At 37.1% G+C, this 18362-nt stretch overlaps 1 protein-coding gene across 2 annotated transcripts; it reads left to right on the forward strand.

The window, feature by feature from the left end:
- Positions 1–729: 729 nt before the first annotated feature.
- Nf1 (neurofibromin 1) lies at positions 730–15799 on the forward strand. 2 transcript variants are annotated; one of them, XM_018506841.1, is made up of 25 exons: positions 730–1039; positions 3463–3784; positions 4489–4707; positions 4800–5496; positions 5591–5831; positions 5971–6348; positions 6418–6604; positions 6772–6813; positions 6937–7010; positions 7170–8050; positions 8145–8449; positions 8633–9194; positions 9263–9811; positions 9901–10104; positions 10184–12284; positions 12369–12509; positions 12603–12861; positions 12944–13065; positions 13142–13246; positions 14180–14266; positions 14473–14678; positions 14758–14947; positions 15072–15301; positions 15398–15610; positions 15711–15799. In XM_018506841.1, exons 1-24 carry the CDS (start codon positions 980–982, stop codon positions 15489–15491), a joined length of 8256 nt encoding a protein of 2751 aa, XP_018362343.1. In that variant the 5' UTR covers positions 730–979; the 3' UTR covers positions 15492–15610; positions 15711–15799. The 2 variants fall into 2 exon arrangements, with proteins under 2 accessions (XP_018362343.1, XP_018362342.1); XM_018506840.1 differs by lacking the exons at positions 730–1039; positions 3463–3784; positions 4489–4707; positions 4800–5496 and having other exon boundaries at positions 5599–5831; positions 14207–14266.
- The last annotated feature ends 2563 nt before the right edge of the window (positions 15800–18362 follow it).

The following is an 18362-nucleotide window of genomic DNA, read 5'->3' on the forward strand; positions in this document are numbered from 1 at the left end:
AAGATGAATGTTTTGTTTTATTTATCTTATATATAATTATTGTATTTAAGTTTTTCAAATTTTATTATATACATAACATGTTGTATTATTTCTTAATAAATATCTATAAAAACGAACAATAATTGTATGATACGTTAATTTTTAGAAGTAATTACGCATATAAATTTGGCGAAGATTGAATAGAGATTATGACTTTTTAATGTACCTACTGACCAATAAAGTGGAGCATATGAAAGGACATCCACATTGCAATATCGCACTTAACGTGATCGAATTTTCGTACGGGCAATTGTCCCGGGTACAAGGCCGTGTTGCACAGTTATGAATGACGTGGTTGCAAGGAGGGGTGATCGTGCACCAGAGTTGACCGAATCAGGGATGTACGAAGCTATCATCCCCTGTAGTTTCTCAATAGATTAGTTGTGTATCATTAATTGTAACATTCTTTGTAATGAATAACAAAATTTTATCGTTTGAAACAGCACAATTAATATAACGTGATAAAATTGTACAAAATCATAAGATAAAAAGGGTGAATGTTTTAACGTTAAACAAGCAAATAGTCCTAAAGAAAAGATGTAATATAGAAAAAAATTATTGATGTTTGAAAATTGTATCTTAATAAAAAATGTTCAATTGCTCCTCTTTCTTTTATATTTTCGAAATAAAAGTTGTTTTCTAAAGAATAGAATCTAAAGAATATGTTTCTTATCCTTAAGGATCCTTCGGTTCGTTGCTACATTCCTGAGCACATAGCGCACAATTGGTGCGTCGGTGAGACGGTCGTATACCTCCGACTGTACTCGATCATCTTCGTTGCCCTACCACCATAAGTGCCCCTCCCATCGGGGGCGATTCGGAGATCTGCGGTGATGGTCGTTCAGTCAACGTTCATAAATGATGACGTAAGGTCGCAGCTCGTAGCGAGCTGGCGATTCGTGGTACGTGGTAACGGCCTGTCAGTGAACCTCGGACGGAGATGGGGACGCAAAAGCCCGGGGAATGGGCGAATTTAGTGATCACGCGTTTCGAGGATCAGGTGGGCGATTGGCAATGCTCCGATACGAGAAGCGTCGATCTCCTTGTCTTTGTTTCCTGATCGTTTCGTTTCGTGCTCGCCCTCTCCTTCTCCTTCTTCTCTTTTCCTCTCGCTCTCGCCACCCTCTTCCGGTGTACGGCCACCACCTCCTCCACCTCCTCCTCCTCCTCCCTCTAATGTCACATCCACGATGCATTTACGGTACTTGCCCGAGCTGCTCGTCGATTCCTCGTCAACGCCTTTCATGGGCGCGCCTTGGGACTACACCGGTACCGTCGGCCTCGTTCCCGCCGTACTCGCGCCCCCCGTTCTCCGGCTATCGAATTTCGAGCTCTCTCGCCACTCGTTGTGGTACGCGGGGTGGTGGATGATTTTTCTCGAACAAATGTTTCAACTTATTGAACAACGACTGCAAGGACGGAAATGCGACTGATAGCCGGATTTATATACCTTTGAGTTGGTCAACGTTGTCTCCTAATACGTGCTGAACTTGAGAATTAGGTATTAGGAATGTGTACGATATTTGAAGCGAGCACACACGGCATAAGAAACAATTCATGGACGTAGACGTTTAGAGATCGTTCTCATCAACTGCTAAATATTTAGAATATAACGGCAACGGCTGAATGTTTACAATATTCTCAAGAATCTCAAGGCATCGTTATGTTAGATTGATGAGGAAGATTATAATTATCTGTACGATTTTGTATCAATACTTCAGACATAGGTTTTCTGAAAGATTCCTATTGTTTTATGTTTATTTACAAGACATCTCTACACATGCATAAATTGTATCGCGTACGACTTTCGGATATGATGTAAATTTAATTTTACAAGGAAATCGATCATTGAATACAATTTTTGAACAATAAAGACAAAGATGAAATAATAAAATTTAATAATCGAAAATTTTGGAATACTGTTGTAACGAAGAGTGATACACGTCAGAATCTTATATTTAAAAACAAGTATAAAAGATTTATTTACATAAATCAAATATTAAATAATACCTACAGAAATTGACGGAATATATACAGAACAACCTATTATAATCGAAGCATTATTCAATTCTCCAAGTCTGATACAATTTCGAGATACCACATGTTAGATTTTCCATTATTAAACCATCATGTGATTAATCGTTGATCTAATCTAATGTTTGCCAGTAGACGTGGCTGAAAGAATCGAACTGAACAGGTTTTTCGAATACCTACGATGATCTATCTTTTCCAAGAAAAAAAAAAAAAAAGAAACAATCGTCTATAATCGTGCTAGACGGTGATACGTTTTGAGCGCGTATCGATAAAGTGGGGGGGTATATCATCGTGCCCGAGAATACGATGTCGTTCCTTCCCTCCTTGATTCGTTCATTCATGAAAAGATGCATTCTTGCAAAGATGGCCCCTCCTCCCCTGGCTCCCCTCGTGCGGTTTGACCTTCGCCCCCTCCGCCTCCAGTCAACCTCGCCGTAAGAGCAGCTCAATCAAGGTGTATATACAGTAACGTATCTATTAAGGGGTGCGAGGTGTAAACTCGTGTGACTTTTGTCCATTTCTACCAACGTAGATTAACTTTAATCTCGTTTTAATTTGCTCTTTATCCTTTTCTATTTCTTAGAACTAGAGAGATAAAGATGAAAAATAAGTTAAACCAAGGTTAAAGATAATCTACAGTGATAGAAGTGGTAGCAACGAGCATTTATGATTCACGAACGCTATTTCGCTGATTAACGTGAGAATAATATAATTGAGGAAATGCTTTTATGTGTGTGTGTGTGTGTGTGTGTGTGCGTGCGTGCGTGCGTGCGTGCATGCTCCAATTACGAAATCCGTTATTTACAAGCGATACATAAATTCGCGTGGAGCACTGTATAATATAGAGCGCGATATATAAAAATAACAATCAACGAATTCGACAGTCAACGAATCTCCGGCTATATCAAATGAGTTACAGGACGAGATTCTGCGCTCGTGTCTGCCTATCCCCGCAAAAATGACGGTAAAAAAAGAAAGAATTCTCTTACTGTTCGTACGTTTGATACGAGTCGATGAATGGGATGGGTATATCCATGAATGAAAGTTGCATTCCCTATACGCACAGCTCAACCGCGCTGCCCGTTGCCCGATACGCCGAACAAAAGGGAATACCGGAATCGATAGAGTCGAACGAGTATATAAATTGATGTTTTCCTCCAATGTCCAGGCAATTTGTTGCTACCATTATTTCAAAGATTGTTCCGTTTCACTCTTAATGCCTCTTTCAGGCGTGCCTCCTCCATCCTGATAATCACCCACGGGAGACGAAAATGGATTCATCCAACAATACTACTCGTACTCTCGACACACATACTTAATTTATTTTTGTTACATAGTACATTTATTGTTAGTTTATCTTTGTCTAAGAGATCACTCCTTTGAATACAGCTGCCATGTCGTTCCGGTCCCGAAAGTCCCCATTCTCGGGTGAACGAAAAGAGGAGCAAGAAATGTCTAATAGAGATCTCTCGGTACCGTTTCTCTCTCGTTATATCTGGTCTTACGAAGATGCTGCAACGAGTCAGTGAGCTCACACCGAGCACGAGCAGTCAGCGGCCGTTCCAATCCAAAGAGCAAGATCGGCAGGAGTCCATCATTATCGTTCTGGACACGCTGGAGAAGTGCCTGGCAAATACACCAAAAGACACAACGAAATTCGAGGAGGCGATGAATGTGAAACTGTTGCTTCGGGAGATATGCCAGTTCATAGGTGAGCGAAACAAGGAAAATTGTTGAGATAAGTTGACCTTGTAACGTTTACAGAATCGATTTGTACATACAGAAAAATACATATTGTACACAAGTAACAATTCCTTGTTTTAACTTTAAAAGTTTATATATTCGTAAATGTACTCTCTAAAATTTTTGGAGCGGAATCTAACTCTAAAGTGTGAAATTTCATTCTTAAAAATTATCAATTGAGCCACTCTTTTTCAACACTGACTCAATTGTCACTCTTTGTCACTCTTTAGAATTAAATTTTACTCTAAAGATTTTAGGGAGTATCATAAGTTCATCACAAGCACTAAATTTATTTAAAATATATTCTGAATTCTATAATAATTTAATATTTTAGTTAAGATTATTGAATTAAAAATATTTTTATTGTATAATATATGAAGTCACTTCTTCGATTAATTTTATAATATTTTTCAAAAGAAAATAAATTCTTATTTCAAGTATATAATGAGTGTTTCTAAAATTTCTACTAAGTATATTTTAAAATTATTATCAAAAAATATTCTTTATGTTAAAGATAAGCATTACTTGAAAAATGAAGAATGTAAATTGAGTAATCATTTCTTTTTTACAATAGAATAATATTTTTCTATGTGTATACCATACCTGATCATATGAGAATTAAAGCGCATGTTTAGTAGTTGATTCATTAGAGATAATTGTAACTTTTTGCAGGTATGCCCTACGACAGTCCACAGACGAAAATGATCAGGGATTTAGCGAGCAAAGTACTGTTCGCTTTAAGCTTGAATTTCTTCAACGCGGTCTTTAACCGGATATCTGCCAGGCTTCAGGAACTGCCCAATAGCGGGGATGAGAATTCAGATTGTAGTGACATTGAGTTGATGCAGTATATCAATTTCGATGTCCATAGATTGACCAGATTACTGAACGGTAGGCGATGATTATTAACGTTACACGATCGCATAATAGGAAAATTTAATACATTGTACACTTACGCGCGCGTTTACGCGCTATCGTTGCAGAAATTATACAGAAAGTCCGGCAACTAATTGGCAAGAAGTCAGCGTATCTCGTGATTATGAATCCCTTGGAGAAAGCTATCTGGAATTGGATGGACACGTATCCGCAGGAGTTTGCCGATGTGCAGAAGCAGCCTAACGAGGATCTTAGTAAGGCGTGTGAGGAGTTATTCGACATTCTCGACACGTTCGTCGCCGAGAAGAAGAGTCGCGCGGCCTCTGTTTGGCCGTTGCAGGTGATGTTGTTAATACTCTCGCCCAAGGTGTTGGAGATCGTGAACGCCGACACTGGGCCACCCGATTCTCCACGGTATTCGAAGAAGAAGCAGTTCATCGACAACGTGAAGCGTAGTCTAAGAATGCACGGTAGCTCTTCTAGTCGCCAATTGTCTGAGGCTGCGGCTGTCACATGCGTCAATCTTATCAAAGCAGCCACGTATGTCAGCAACGATTCTATCACCAACGTTGTCCTAATTCTGGCGCAGCAACTGATGGACGATTTAATGAGCCTTCTCTTCAACCCATCGAAACCATTTTCACGCGGACAGAATTATAGCGCGCAGGACATCGATTTGATGATCGATTGCTACGTTAGCTCCTTTCGTATCGATCCAGTCAACAACGAAGCTTTTTTTAAGTTTTGTTTGAATGTCAACTACCCGTCAACATACCAGTTCATCCTAGTCAGCTCATTATACAAGCAAGTGCCGAAAATATTTTCTTTTCGTAGTGATCGCGAACGAGGATCTTGTAAATTGTTAACAAGTCTGACCAAGTTTGATGTCATATTTCAGGATCTTCACACAGCCGAGATTACCGTGGTGGCCAGAGACCAGTCTTGTATATTCATACGGCACAGACCTCAGGAATATGTTTACTGATACCCTGAACAAAATGACGCAGAACTGTAGTAATACGCCGTTGCGCATGATTCACAATTTTTCTCTCAAGTCTAAAGAGGAGATGGCCAATTCCAAAAACTTGTTATTGGTGTTGGTGCAACTCATTCACGTGGACCCTATGTTAATGTTGCATGTACGTTCTTTATTAATAAATTAATATAAGACGATCGTGAATATAAGCGTCTACAATAGGATATCGATGAAAAATATAACATTTGTTACTTAATAGTTAAAAAAACATATGCATTCTATATCTCAAAAACACTTTACAGAATTACGGTACAGCTGGTCACGAAATACAAAAGTCCACTTTAGAGCTGATTAACGGACTTGTCTCATTAGTTCATCAGCCCACGATGCCAGATATCGCCCATGAAGCGATGGAGGCTTTGTTAGTGCTACACCATCCAGATAAGATCAAAGCGTGGAATCCAGAAGCGCCGCTTGATACTTTCTGGGACGCCAGTTCGCAAGTCGTCTTCTCAATCTCTCAGAAATTGATTCAACATCAAATTTTCAATTACACAACTATACTTAAATGGCTTCGCGAGATACTGAGTTGCAGGAATGCTTTCCTTTCTCAATGCGAAGATTACGCGAATGCGGAGAGCCACTTTGTGATTAGTAAACAAGCACATATTAAACTTGAGGTACAGACTTTTAACTATCGCAAAATATGCCCAATTAGAATTAATTTGTGAAATTTGTAACGTGTCTAGGTCATGTGTTTGATGTATTTATGGAGCATAGACATGGAGGCTGTTTTGGTATCCATGTCCTGTTTTGCACTATTATGCGAAGAAGCTGAAATTCTTTGTGGCAGCGATGGAGTAGTAGTGACCTGTTTGCTTCCCAATTATCAGCTGTATTTAGAATTGGCGCAAGCTTCGACCGTATTGATCTCTGGTGAGTTTTATTTCTCTAACGAGATTTTATGAGAATACTCAGAACAGATGGAGAGAAATGTTCTCCCAGATTCACTTGTAAATCTTTGAATCAATTTTTCTACTTTAATTAATAAAATAGTTTTATTCATCTGTAGTAGAATATTAAAGATCTTGTTATGATAATAGCCCACGGGGAGACTAAACTATATTATCAGGAATATAATTACGGTGAGTCTTTGTCTCCAATTTTGTTCATTATTTTTATATTTTTATTGTTGTTTCTCTAATAAATTGATTGTTAAATGAAGAAATTGTATTGATGCAGCATTTTAACGTTTCTTTTTATTTCAGGGCGTGTCACGTTACAAAAAAAAATATTATCTTTATTGAGAAAGATAGAACATTGCGTAAATGGTATACAACCAGTACGTACATTAATATATATTTATTTTTCGTATTTACGTGTAATATGAAATCTATCTCTACATATACATGTAAAACAACATAATATAAATTGTATATTTAACACAAACATCAAACATAGTTTTTTTCTTAATTGACAGATTTTACGTTCATATTTTTAGGCTTGGGAAGAAACATTTAGAAATTGGGAAGCAACTTCACGGCAGTTGTCCAATTATCCTAAAAGCAAAACTGAGGATGTACAGGTAGAGCCGTTTTGTCGCGGCAATGTAAAACGGAGAGCAGCGCACCAAAATTCAGAACACGAAATGGAAGAACAAATTAACGAGTGGGCTAACATGACAGGGTTCCTTTGCGCTTTGGGCGGAGTATGTCTACAACGTTGTTCACCTAATAAACCACCATATGGTGTATTCCCTTTTAATCCGGAGCATAAAAAGGGTTTGATAAAACAACAGGATTCTGTCTCAGGTTTATCAAATTCTAATCAAGAAGCACAATGTTGTCCAGTGACACAATTCGTATTTAACTTGCTACGATTATTAATTTGCAACAATGAGAAACTTGGCAATCAAATACAGAAACATGTAAAGGAGTTGGTCGCACACGAGATGAGTCCTGCTCTATATCCAATATTATTCGATCAGATAAAAAATTTTGTTGAGAAATTCTTCGACCCACATGGTCATGTGGTGGTTTCGGATTTAAACACACAATTTATTGAGCACACTATATTTATAATGAAAAATATTCTGGATTCAACGACGGATCAACCATCGGAGTATCTTGGAGTGACTAGCATCGAAGGCATGATGTTGGCAATCGTTAGATACGTCAGGCACTTGGACAAGACGGTGCATTCGATTTTAATTAAAACCAAATTATGCCAGCTAGTTGAAGCTATGATGAAGAGACGGGACGATCTTGCATTTAGACAGGAGTTAAAATTTCGTAACAAACTAGTTGAATATTTAACTGAGTGGGTAATGTGTACACATCCTCATTCTTCAACAACTGCCAACGATATCCTAACTTATGCCACGTAAATATTTTGTTTTTACTTCATATACGTTTAACTTCTATGTTAAAAATGCAAAAAAATTATGACCATCAAATCTGTCTTTAACTTTCTATAGAGATTTGGATCAAGCTAGCATGGAAGCAGTAGGAGCGTTATTACGTGGACTGCCTCTACAGCCTGAAGATTCTGATCGTGTTGAATTGATGGAAGCAAAATCTGAACTTTTTTCGAAATATTTTACGCTGTTTATGAAATTAATGAACTACTGTAACGGTCCATCATCAACATCAGAAGACAAAGATGTTGTGCCTCGGCCTACTTTAACGACTAACAAAGTAGCCATTTTGCGCAACACTGCTATTCAAGCTATGAGTAATCTTCTTAGTGCGAATATAGACAGTGGTTTGAGGCACTCCATACGTACGTAATAAATCAGTTTACATGGTTTTAATTCAAAAGTTTTCTAGAAGAATGGATTATATAAGTCCTAAAGACAAGTCTGCTGCTTTTAATTTTATTTGTTACTTTACTTTTTTAGACAATTCTTCAGTTACTATCAAATTAATTATTTTATCATTAAACTTTAACTTTTTTCTTACTTAGATTTGGGCTACAACACAGATCTACAGACGCGAGCCGCATTTATGGAAGTGTTGACTAAAATTCTTCAGCAGGGCACGGAATTTGATACTCTTGCCGAAACTGTGCTAGCGGACAGATACGAACAGTTAGTTCAACTTGTTACAATGATCAGTGACAAAGGCGAATTACCTATCGCCATGGCACTGGCTAATGTAGTGACGACGAATCAAATGGATGAGTTGGCGCGTGTCTTCGTGACACTGTTTGACGCAAAACATTTGTTATCACCATTATTATGGAATATGCTCTACCGAGAAGTCGAGCTAACTGATTGTATACAGACTCTTTTTCGCGGTAATACTCTGGGAAGTAAGATCATGTCCTTCTGCTTTAAAATTTATGGCACAAGCTACTTGCAAGGCTTACTCGAGCCTCTCATTACACCTTTACTGGACAACTCAACAATTCATTTTGAAGTAGATAGCGCAAGGATTGACCCTAACGAAAATATTGAACAAAACGGTGAAAACTTAATCATGTTGACACAAAAAGTGTTCAATGCTATCGTATCATCTGCAGATACGTAAGTATAATCGTTATTACAACTTACAATAAAGTCACGTAATGCTCAAATCTAAAATCTCTTTTTAGGTTTCCTCCGCAGTTACGCTCTATGTGTCACTGCCTGTATCAAGTATTATGCAAGAGATTTCCGCAATCTCCGCAAAGTAACATTGTAGCCGTAGGAACGGTGATATTTCTTCGTTTCATTAATCCTGCAATCGTCTCACCTCAAGAGTCTGGTATCATAAATAAACCAGTACCACATGAAATTAAACGAGGCCTAATGCTTATGTCAAAGATATTGCAGAACATTGCAAATCATGTAGAGTTTAGCAAGGAGCAGCATATGTTGCCTTTCAACAATTTCTTAAGAACGCACTTTGAGATTGGTCGACGATTTATCATACAGATAGCATCGGATTGCGAAACAATTGATCAAACCAATCATCCTATGTCATTCGTTTCGGATGCCAATGTATTGGCGTTGCATAGGTTGTTGTGGAATCATCAAGAAAGAATTGGAGACTATCTTAGTAGTAGTAGAGATCATAAAGCTGTCGGAAGAAGACCATTTGACAAAATGGCTACGTTATTAGCGTATCTTGGGCCACCCGAGCATAAACCGGTGGATTCGCAGTGAGTTCTGAACCTATTCTCGCTTTGATTACGTTATCATCGCGGTGGCGTAATATAAATCGCGAATTGATTCCATGTTTGAATTTCAGCTCGCTTTTTTCTGCTACTTACGTTCGCATGTCACGATGGGCGAATAAAGACATGTCGTCCACTAATTTTGAAGAGATCATGATGAAATATAATATGCACGAGAGAGAAGAATTTAAAAGTATCCAAAGCATGAATATTTTTTATCAAGCAGGCACCAGCAAACAAGGCTATCCAGTATTTTACTACATTTCACGACGATTCAAGTAAGCGCAAATCGTTATAAGATATAAAATAACGGTCAGGGTATAGCGAAAAATTTATCATTTAAACTTTGATTTTTAGACTTGGCGAAACGAATGGCGATCTACTGATATATCACGTCATTCTAACTTTAAAACCTTTTTATCATTCTCCATATGATGTAGTCGTCGATCTTACTCACACGTGTTCAGATAATCGGTTTAGGACAGAATTTTTGCAAAAATGGTTTTACGTTCTACCTGTGGCAGCTTATGAAAATCTTCACGCGGTATACATTTATAATTGTAATAACTGGGTACGTGAATACACAAAGTATCATGATAGTATCCTGGCACCATTGAAAGGTAATCGAAAAATTATTTTTATCGATGGACAAGGAAAATTAAATGACGTGATCGATGTCGAACAACAAAAGTTACCTGGAGCAACATTATCTCTGGATGAAGACTTGAAAGTCTTCGCCGGCGTCTTGAAACTATCTCATAAAGAAATGAAGGTGTCCGTGAAGATCGGACCAACGACACTACAGATAACGCATACAGATAGATCTAAAGTGTTATCGCAATCCATTCTTTTAAATGATGTTTATTATGCGTCCGAGATAGAAGAAGTTTGCTTAGTGGATGACAATTCATTTGTGCTAAGCATTTCCAACGAAGCAGGACCTCTGACTTTCGCTCACAGTGATTGCAACAGCATCGTGCAGAATATAGCTCACATTAGAAGTCGCTGGACTCTATCGCATCCGAACTCTTTGTCCGTTCACTCGAAAATCAGGCCTAAAGATGTGCCTGGTACTCTACTGAACATGGCTTTACTGAATCTCGGTAGTCCTGATCCTAATCTTCGGACTGCCGCGTACAATCACCTATGCGCGCTCACAGCAACGTTTGGCTTAAAAATAGAAGGTCAGTTGTTGGAGACGTCCGGTATCTGCATACCATCGAATAACACCATATTTATCAAGCACTTGAGTGAGACTTTGGCAACGAACGATCCGCATCTCACGCTCGAGTTTCTCAAAGAATGCATACAAGGCTTCAGGGAATCGACCATTGAACTGAAACATTTATGCCTGGAATATATGACGCCGTGGCTCAGCAACCTCGTGCGATTTTACAAACCTCACGACGAAGGTAAGCGGCAAAAACAGGTTACAGAGATCCTGGACGATTTGATTACGTTAACCGTTCAGGAGATTGAAATGTATCCGAGTATACAGGCTAAGATCTGGAGCACAATCGGTATGTTGCCGGAACTGATAGACGTTGTTCTTGATATTTTTCTTCAACGTAGCGCACGATACGGCTTAGGTTCGCCGATGGCCGAGATTATGGCTGACACTGCTGTTGCTCTGGCGTCCGGTAACGTGGAACTGGTCGCCAAGAAACTGATTAACAAGGTATGTCGAATAGTGGACAAAACGTGCATGTCGCCGACGACACAGTTAGAGCAGCATATAATGTGGAGCGACATAGCGATCCTAGCGAGATATCTTTTGATGTTATCCTTTAATAACTGTCTGGATGTAGGGAAACATTTGCCATATATCTTTCATACGGTGACGTTGCTCTTATGTTCTGGTAGTTTGACTATGCGAGCTTCCACTCACGGTTTAGTGATCAACAGTATTCATTCATTGTGCACATGCAGTTCGCCTGCGTTTACCGAAGATACAAATAGGATACTACGGATGAGCCTAGACGAGTTCTCATTGCCCAAGTTTTACCTATTGTTCGGCATCAGCAAGGTGAAATCTGCTGCTGGCACAGCCTTCTACAAACATCCAAACTACAGCAATAAACCCGTGAATGAAAAGTGGCTCAGTAGCGATCAAAGAAGCGCGTATGGAACGCAGGACAAGGAGAGACTTTATTTAACCAGTTTGGAAGTCATAACCGACGCTCTTTTGGAGATTATAGAGGCTTGCATGCGGGATATTCCGAAATGCGATTGGTTAAAAACGTGGACTTCGTTAGCGAAGAACTTTGCTTTCTGCTTAAATCCAGCTTTGCAGCCGAGGGCTCTCATCGTCTTTGGTTGTATCAGCAAAAGTATAACGGATCAAGATATGAAACAATTACTGAAGATATTGATGAAGGCGCTTGAAAGTTTTAACGACATTAATCTTATAGAGGCTATTGTTATGTGCTTAACACGATTGCAACCTCTTCTGAGACCTGTAAGTTTCTTCCCCGTTTAGCGTCTTGGAGCTCGTTCTATTTTGACATTCCGTATTAAATCTGTTTTATCGTTTTCTGTTAAGGAATCCCCAATACATAGGTATTTATTTTGGGTTGCCACATCCGTTCTAGAGTTAGACGAAACGTCGTTATACGCATCCGGTCTAGCCCTTCTAGAGCAAAATTTGCATACACTTGATTCGCAAGGCACTTTCGACGAGAAGGTTTGCAGAAATTTCTTCTCGAATTTTGATTAATTTTTCAATATCTCTCGATATGCAGAACAATAGAGAATAAACTATCACTATTTTTTCTAGACACTAGAACATGTAATGATGTCAACGCGTGAACCTTTGGAATGTCAATTTAAACTATTAGATCACACCGTAGGCTTATCCTTTAAGTCTAACTTTCATTTCGCGCTGGTTGGTCATCTTCTGAAAGGCTATAGGCATCCTACACCAACTACAGTCACCAGGACGGTCAGAGTATTGACCATGTTACTGGCAATCATAGCTAAACCCTCCAAAAGGGATAAATTTGAAGTAACGCCTGAAAGTGTCCCTTACTTAACTGGTACGTTTGATTTGAGAGATCGAAAGCTCAATATTTTTATATCAAGATTAAAAAAAAAATCTATTCAAATTTTATTCCGCAGCGCTAGTGGCCGTATCAGAAGAGGTTCGTAGTAGGTGTCACATCCGACATTCACTTGACAAAAGTTTACACGATTCATCAGGCAGTTCAGACGTTCTTGACACTTTACCGTCGCGCAATACGGTGACTATCTTTTTTCTATTTGTTGTAATATAGCATATATAAAATATAATATATAAGATGATTGTATGCCTATCAGGAAATGCCTGGAGCTTCTAATCCTACAAGTAGAAGGCAGAAAACTTGGGATTTACTGGATCAATCAGCACTTACTCAAGCAAAACAACAAAAACAATCTGCACAGGTATAAATTATGTAATTATACGATCGCGCGCGTATGTTGTTCAAGAATTTCTCTTTTGTAAGCTACAGCGATAATTATAGCAACGCGCGTAGTTATAACTTGTTCGTTGGAAATATTGTAGGAATACAAACTTTTGCGTCCCGAAAATTTTACTTTTTTAAATTGTTTATGTAAAATATATCAAAATGTAGCACCATTCTCGCACACACAATTTCTTACTTAGCAAGTTAAAGAGAAATCACTCTCGAGCATACAGAGAGCATGAGGTTACTTTGAAACAATGCACTGCATGATCCTAAGAAAATCGATGCTCGCACGAAGTAAAATTATTCAAAGCTTATTCGTACAAAATATGAACTATCTTTCTCATAAAATATTCATATGCGTAATTTGCGCGATAAATTATATTGCTTCTATTACTATTAGTAGCTTCGCTTATCGTATTTTTATGAATTGTTTGATAAAAATCTTTCACTTTTGCCAAGAAATATCTGTTCGTCAAAAAACCCACTGCCTAAAAATTTGTGTGTGTGTATGTGTGTTATCTATAAAATTATAGTAAAACGTATCTATATCCATCTATTTATCTATCTGAAAATTTATATACCTTGAGTATGTATCCTACTTTATTTATCTTCTTGATATAGAACTTTTCAATTATGTTTTATTTTTGAGTTTCTTGACGCACATGAAAATAAATCAAAACCTCAGCTTTTAAGCACGAAATTGAACGAAAATTAATTTCGCGTGATGGTTTTTCTATCGTTTTGCTATACTTCTTTATCCGACTCCCAGTTAATACTAGTAGACTTGTTGCGCATATAACATCATTTTATTCCTCCGTGCATCTCTGTTTACTCTCTTGGTGTGTGCCCGCGCCTGCCTGTGCCTGCCTGGATTATATAAAACACCATGCAACTTGTCACTAACAAGACTGGCCGGCTTTTATTTAAATCGCAGCGATCCTTGAGCGTGCCAAGCGCAAAGGACGACAAGTCGACCGACAACACAGAACAACAGGTACTTTTGGTTTCTGTCATTTTAGTAACAATTTTTATATTTTTTTTTTCCTTTTTTTCAAATGCAGTTTGAGATGCAGTTGTGTTTAACTATTCATATTGGGGGAAACATGAAAATGTCTTGTTACTATAATATTTTCTTAATCTTATCGTGAGTCGACATAATGAGAAAACTAACATCGCATATTTATATTTTTTTCGCTACAGAGAGATCGGAGTACGAGAGTGAGTTTAAGCAACGAAAATAACGTTTTGCTCGATCCGGAAGTGTTAACAGATTTTTCAACGCAGACTTTGGTGCTGACTATGCTGGCCACGCTAGTAAAATATTCCACTAGCGAAAACGAAACGCGGATTCTTTATGAGTATTTAGCGGAAGCAACTATAGTTTTTCCGAAAGTTTTCCCAGTCGTGTAAGTTTTCTTAGAGATAGATAGGAAAGAAATTAGTCTATTTTCAAATATTTACAACTTGCCGAATATCTCTTTGCAGACATAACTTGCTTGATGCGAAGATCAACAGTGTATTGTCTTCTTGTCAAGATCAAGTAATATTAAATGCAGTACAAACGATTATTCAAAACATGATTGCCTGTGAAGACTCAAATCAACATCATTTGCAACATTATTTGCAAAGTTGCGGATTTCGGGGTCTTTGGAGATTCGCAGGCCTTTATACGAATGTAAGTTCTGAATTCTAGTGTTTAATTTATTTTTTTGGTTATTTAGTTTTAATACTAAGGATCATTATCGGATTTGAGGAGCTAGTCTTAATTTTCCTTAACGTAATTAATAATACGTTTACAGTCTAATTGTACGCCTGAGAATGCTGAGTTGTTTGTTAATTGCCTGAAAGCAATGGTGGAAATATTGGAAATGTATTTGATACAAGAATCGAATAGTAAAGAGGAAGTTATTATCAGGAAGAGTAAACGAGCCAATAATTGTCAAACAGATTTTACATCAAAAACAAAATCATCTCCTGTCCAAGAACAAATTCGTGTCCAAGAACAAACCGAAATTAACGTTCATGCAGAGTGAGTCTTATTTTAGAGTATTATCGCTTTTGTGACTTTGTGTAAATTATGTTGTGCATATGTAACAATGTATATCGGACAAATTGAATGTTTCAGTCGTAATACGAATAACAAGCGAGACGATTCAGTTGATATACGTCGAGCTGAGGATACGGGTGGCGATGATGGTGGCGGCCATTCACATTCTTAGCAATTAATTTATGATACTGACAGACAGTGTGATAAAAGTGTGCATAAAAGGCAAAATAATCGAAAGTTGCAACGACAGATGAGGTGTGCGAACTCTAAATAATCGCATTGTAAATATAGGTAAGGTATCAATGATTCCATTAGAAGGCATTATTATATCTACTTATTCAGTATTTATTAATTGAGAAAGAAATTTACCTGCTAATATCTTATTTTGCAGAACCTCGCACACATTTATCCCCTATTTCTGCTGCAACATGTCAGTTTAGTACAATACCGTCAGTTTAGTACAATGCCGTCCACGATATAATGAGCCTACAGAAATGGAAGTCGATGAAAGCTACATTTCTGAAGAATCTTACTTTATTTTTATTGAATATATATTATTCATGACTTTTTGTTGTTTAAGCTTGTGACTATTTTGTCAATGAATCGTACAATACTTGCTGTTTTAATGTAATAGTGTTGCTACGAGATTTAAATGAGTATTATAGCATATATGTTGCCAACACTTTTACAACGAAGTTGGAAAATTGTGAGCATAAATTTTCTCGCTATATAGCGTAAAATCAGACTTCAGCGAATTAGTATATAATATTTTGTCATAATTTCATCAACATTTACAAATAGAAAATGATTTATGGTATTTACGATATTTTTTGTCAAAAAATTTATTAAATCAGTAACGAGTATGTGTTCGATATTTTTCTCATAATTAATACGTATAATTTATTGACTGGTTCTGCCATGATCGCAATACACTACATATATACAGAATCTCAATGATCCACAGTGAACCAATCGCGGAAAAAGGTATATAAATAAAAATTTAATAACCATTGCTCGCAATTTTTTGTTACATAGAAATATATATTTAACGTAAAGCTTCTACCGCAAGAAAAAAATATGTATATTGTTTACGATTTATTTTTAAATAATTGATTGTAAAATACCGTAAACAATTATTATTTTACTTACGAAAGAGTCTTTGTTGATCTAAGGGCGGTTATGTTAGACGTAACTTTTTACGCAAGGATCGTATCGCTCCTTCTCGTATGTCATTGCATATAGATCTCATCAATGCAAAGATGATTTGGACCAGTGGCGCCTGTCGTCTCAAGGCGTTCGAAGCTCCGGGACGAATAATTTCTAGAATCCTATCAAGAGAAACACCAATATAAGTGTATATTGTCTACCACTTATTAAAGTACAAAGCGAGACCAAGCGATATTTTCTCTGTATTGTAACGTAAGCCGAGATATTTTAGTAATAAGGAAAATAAGGAAAAGGGAGAGAATAGTCGAATGTGTAAATCGATACATCTCGCACATCTTGTATTAGCAACGTGAATACCAAGTGCCAGGGATCGTGTTGAAATAGTATTTTGATGTACGTATCGCAAAGAGAATACTCGCCCCGTTTTTATTTAAACTTCATTTATTTATTTAGATAATTTTCTTTCTTTCGCCATAGCAAGTGTGACATATATAAATAATGAATGTCTCAGATTGAGAAACGTGGAAATGATATTTTTGTGCGGTTCTGCAGAATGAATAGCAGCTTCTCAACGGCACTAGAGTGATTGTTAGGAGTTTGAGAGATGTATTTGTACATAGTGCGCGAATCGTATAATGTTTGTACAATCGTGGCGACTTTGTAAGTTGATTTTGTGTTCATCTGTATTTTTAGACAAGTTTTTAGAGACGCGCAAAAAAAAAATACGTCGTAGAAAATCAATAAATTTACTAATTAATGTATTGATTTCTACATACCGAGCTTTTTCCGAACTTGTACTTAACATGAATGAATTTACGTTCAAGTCATTAATTACTATTACATGAGCTTTGATCTTACTAAACGTGCACTAGTCATATTATAAATATTTTAATATCGAAAAGAGCTCGAGGTAAGTTTTTTACAGCGTTTTTTGTACACATAGTCTTTATTCCTACTGATTATTTGTTATAAAATTGTCAATCTAGTAATCATCGTGGCATGTATAAGCTGATTTTAAATATTCATAACTCACTAATTTATAATAATTCGCGCAGTTCGGATTTGTTAAACACAACCGTAACTGCCGTGTGATCACAAGTCTTGTTGTCTTTTACCAAAGGTGTAAATCGGCCTAGGCTGCGTTAGATAAGGCGATTAATTTACTACAATTAATAATAAGAACGATAAACCATAATCGTAATGGCTTAACATGTACGCGTTGCATTCGGATTTGTCATCAGTTCGGCATTTTCCTTTCGGACTTCGTGTTTTTCCTTTTTGCGATATTCCTAGAGCACGTATCATTATGACGAATCTGTAAATATAAAATTTTAGCGTGTAAAGATTGATGAACAACGAGGCGTATGTCGGACTAGCGAACATTGATTTATACTAAAAAAATTCAGAGAAATTTATGCGCACATCTTTCTGATTTTCACGCAGCAGGCTTGTTCACGTCGCATGCTCCAACGTACTTCTACCAATAGGTCTACTCACTCCAACGCGCTCGTTAGAGTAACCAAGACCTATAGTAAGAACATGTTAGAGCATCTTGGAGGAAGTTACGCAAACAAATGTAGCTTTATTTACATTTAATTTACAATTAAATAAAACAAAGGAGAACTATCGATTTTTTAATCGTGCGCATATTTTTTATCGAATGTATCTTTTTTGTAATTTGTACTAACAATTTAATTTCAAAGTAATATTTTCTCGGTATTTTTTGATTGTATAGTTTCGCATGTACATAATTAAATATAATCGACGAAAAAGTGGTTAATAATCAAAATTATGAAGTAAAAGAGCATAAAACCACAGCACAGGTTGTTAAATGTGATATTTAATCTATTCAAATTTAAAAAATTAAACGTTTTGG

This window comes from Trachymyrmex cornetzi, unplaced genomic scaffold (genome assembly GCF_001594075.2).
Source record: "Trachymyrmex cornetzi isolate Tcor2-1 unplaced genomic scaffold, Tcor1.1 scaffold23, whole genome shotgun sequence".
NCBI classification, from domain to species: domain Eukaryota; kingdom Metazoa; phylum Arthropoda; class Insecta; order Hymenoptera; family Formicidae; genus Trachymyrmex; species Trachymyrmex cornetzi.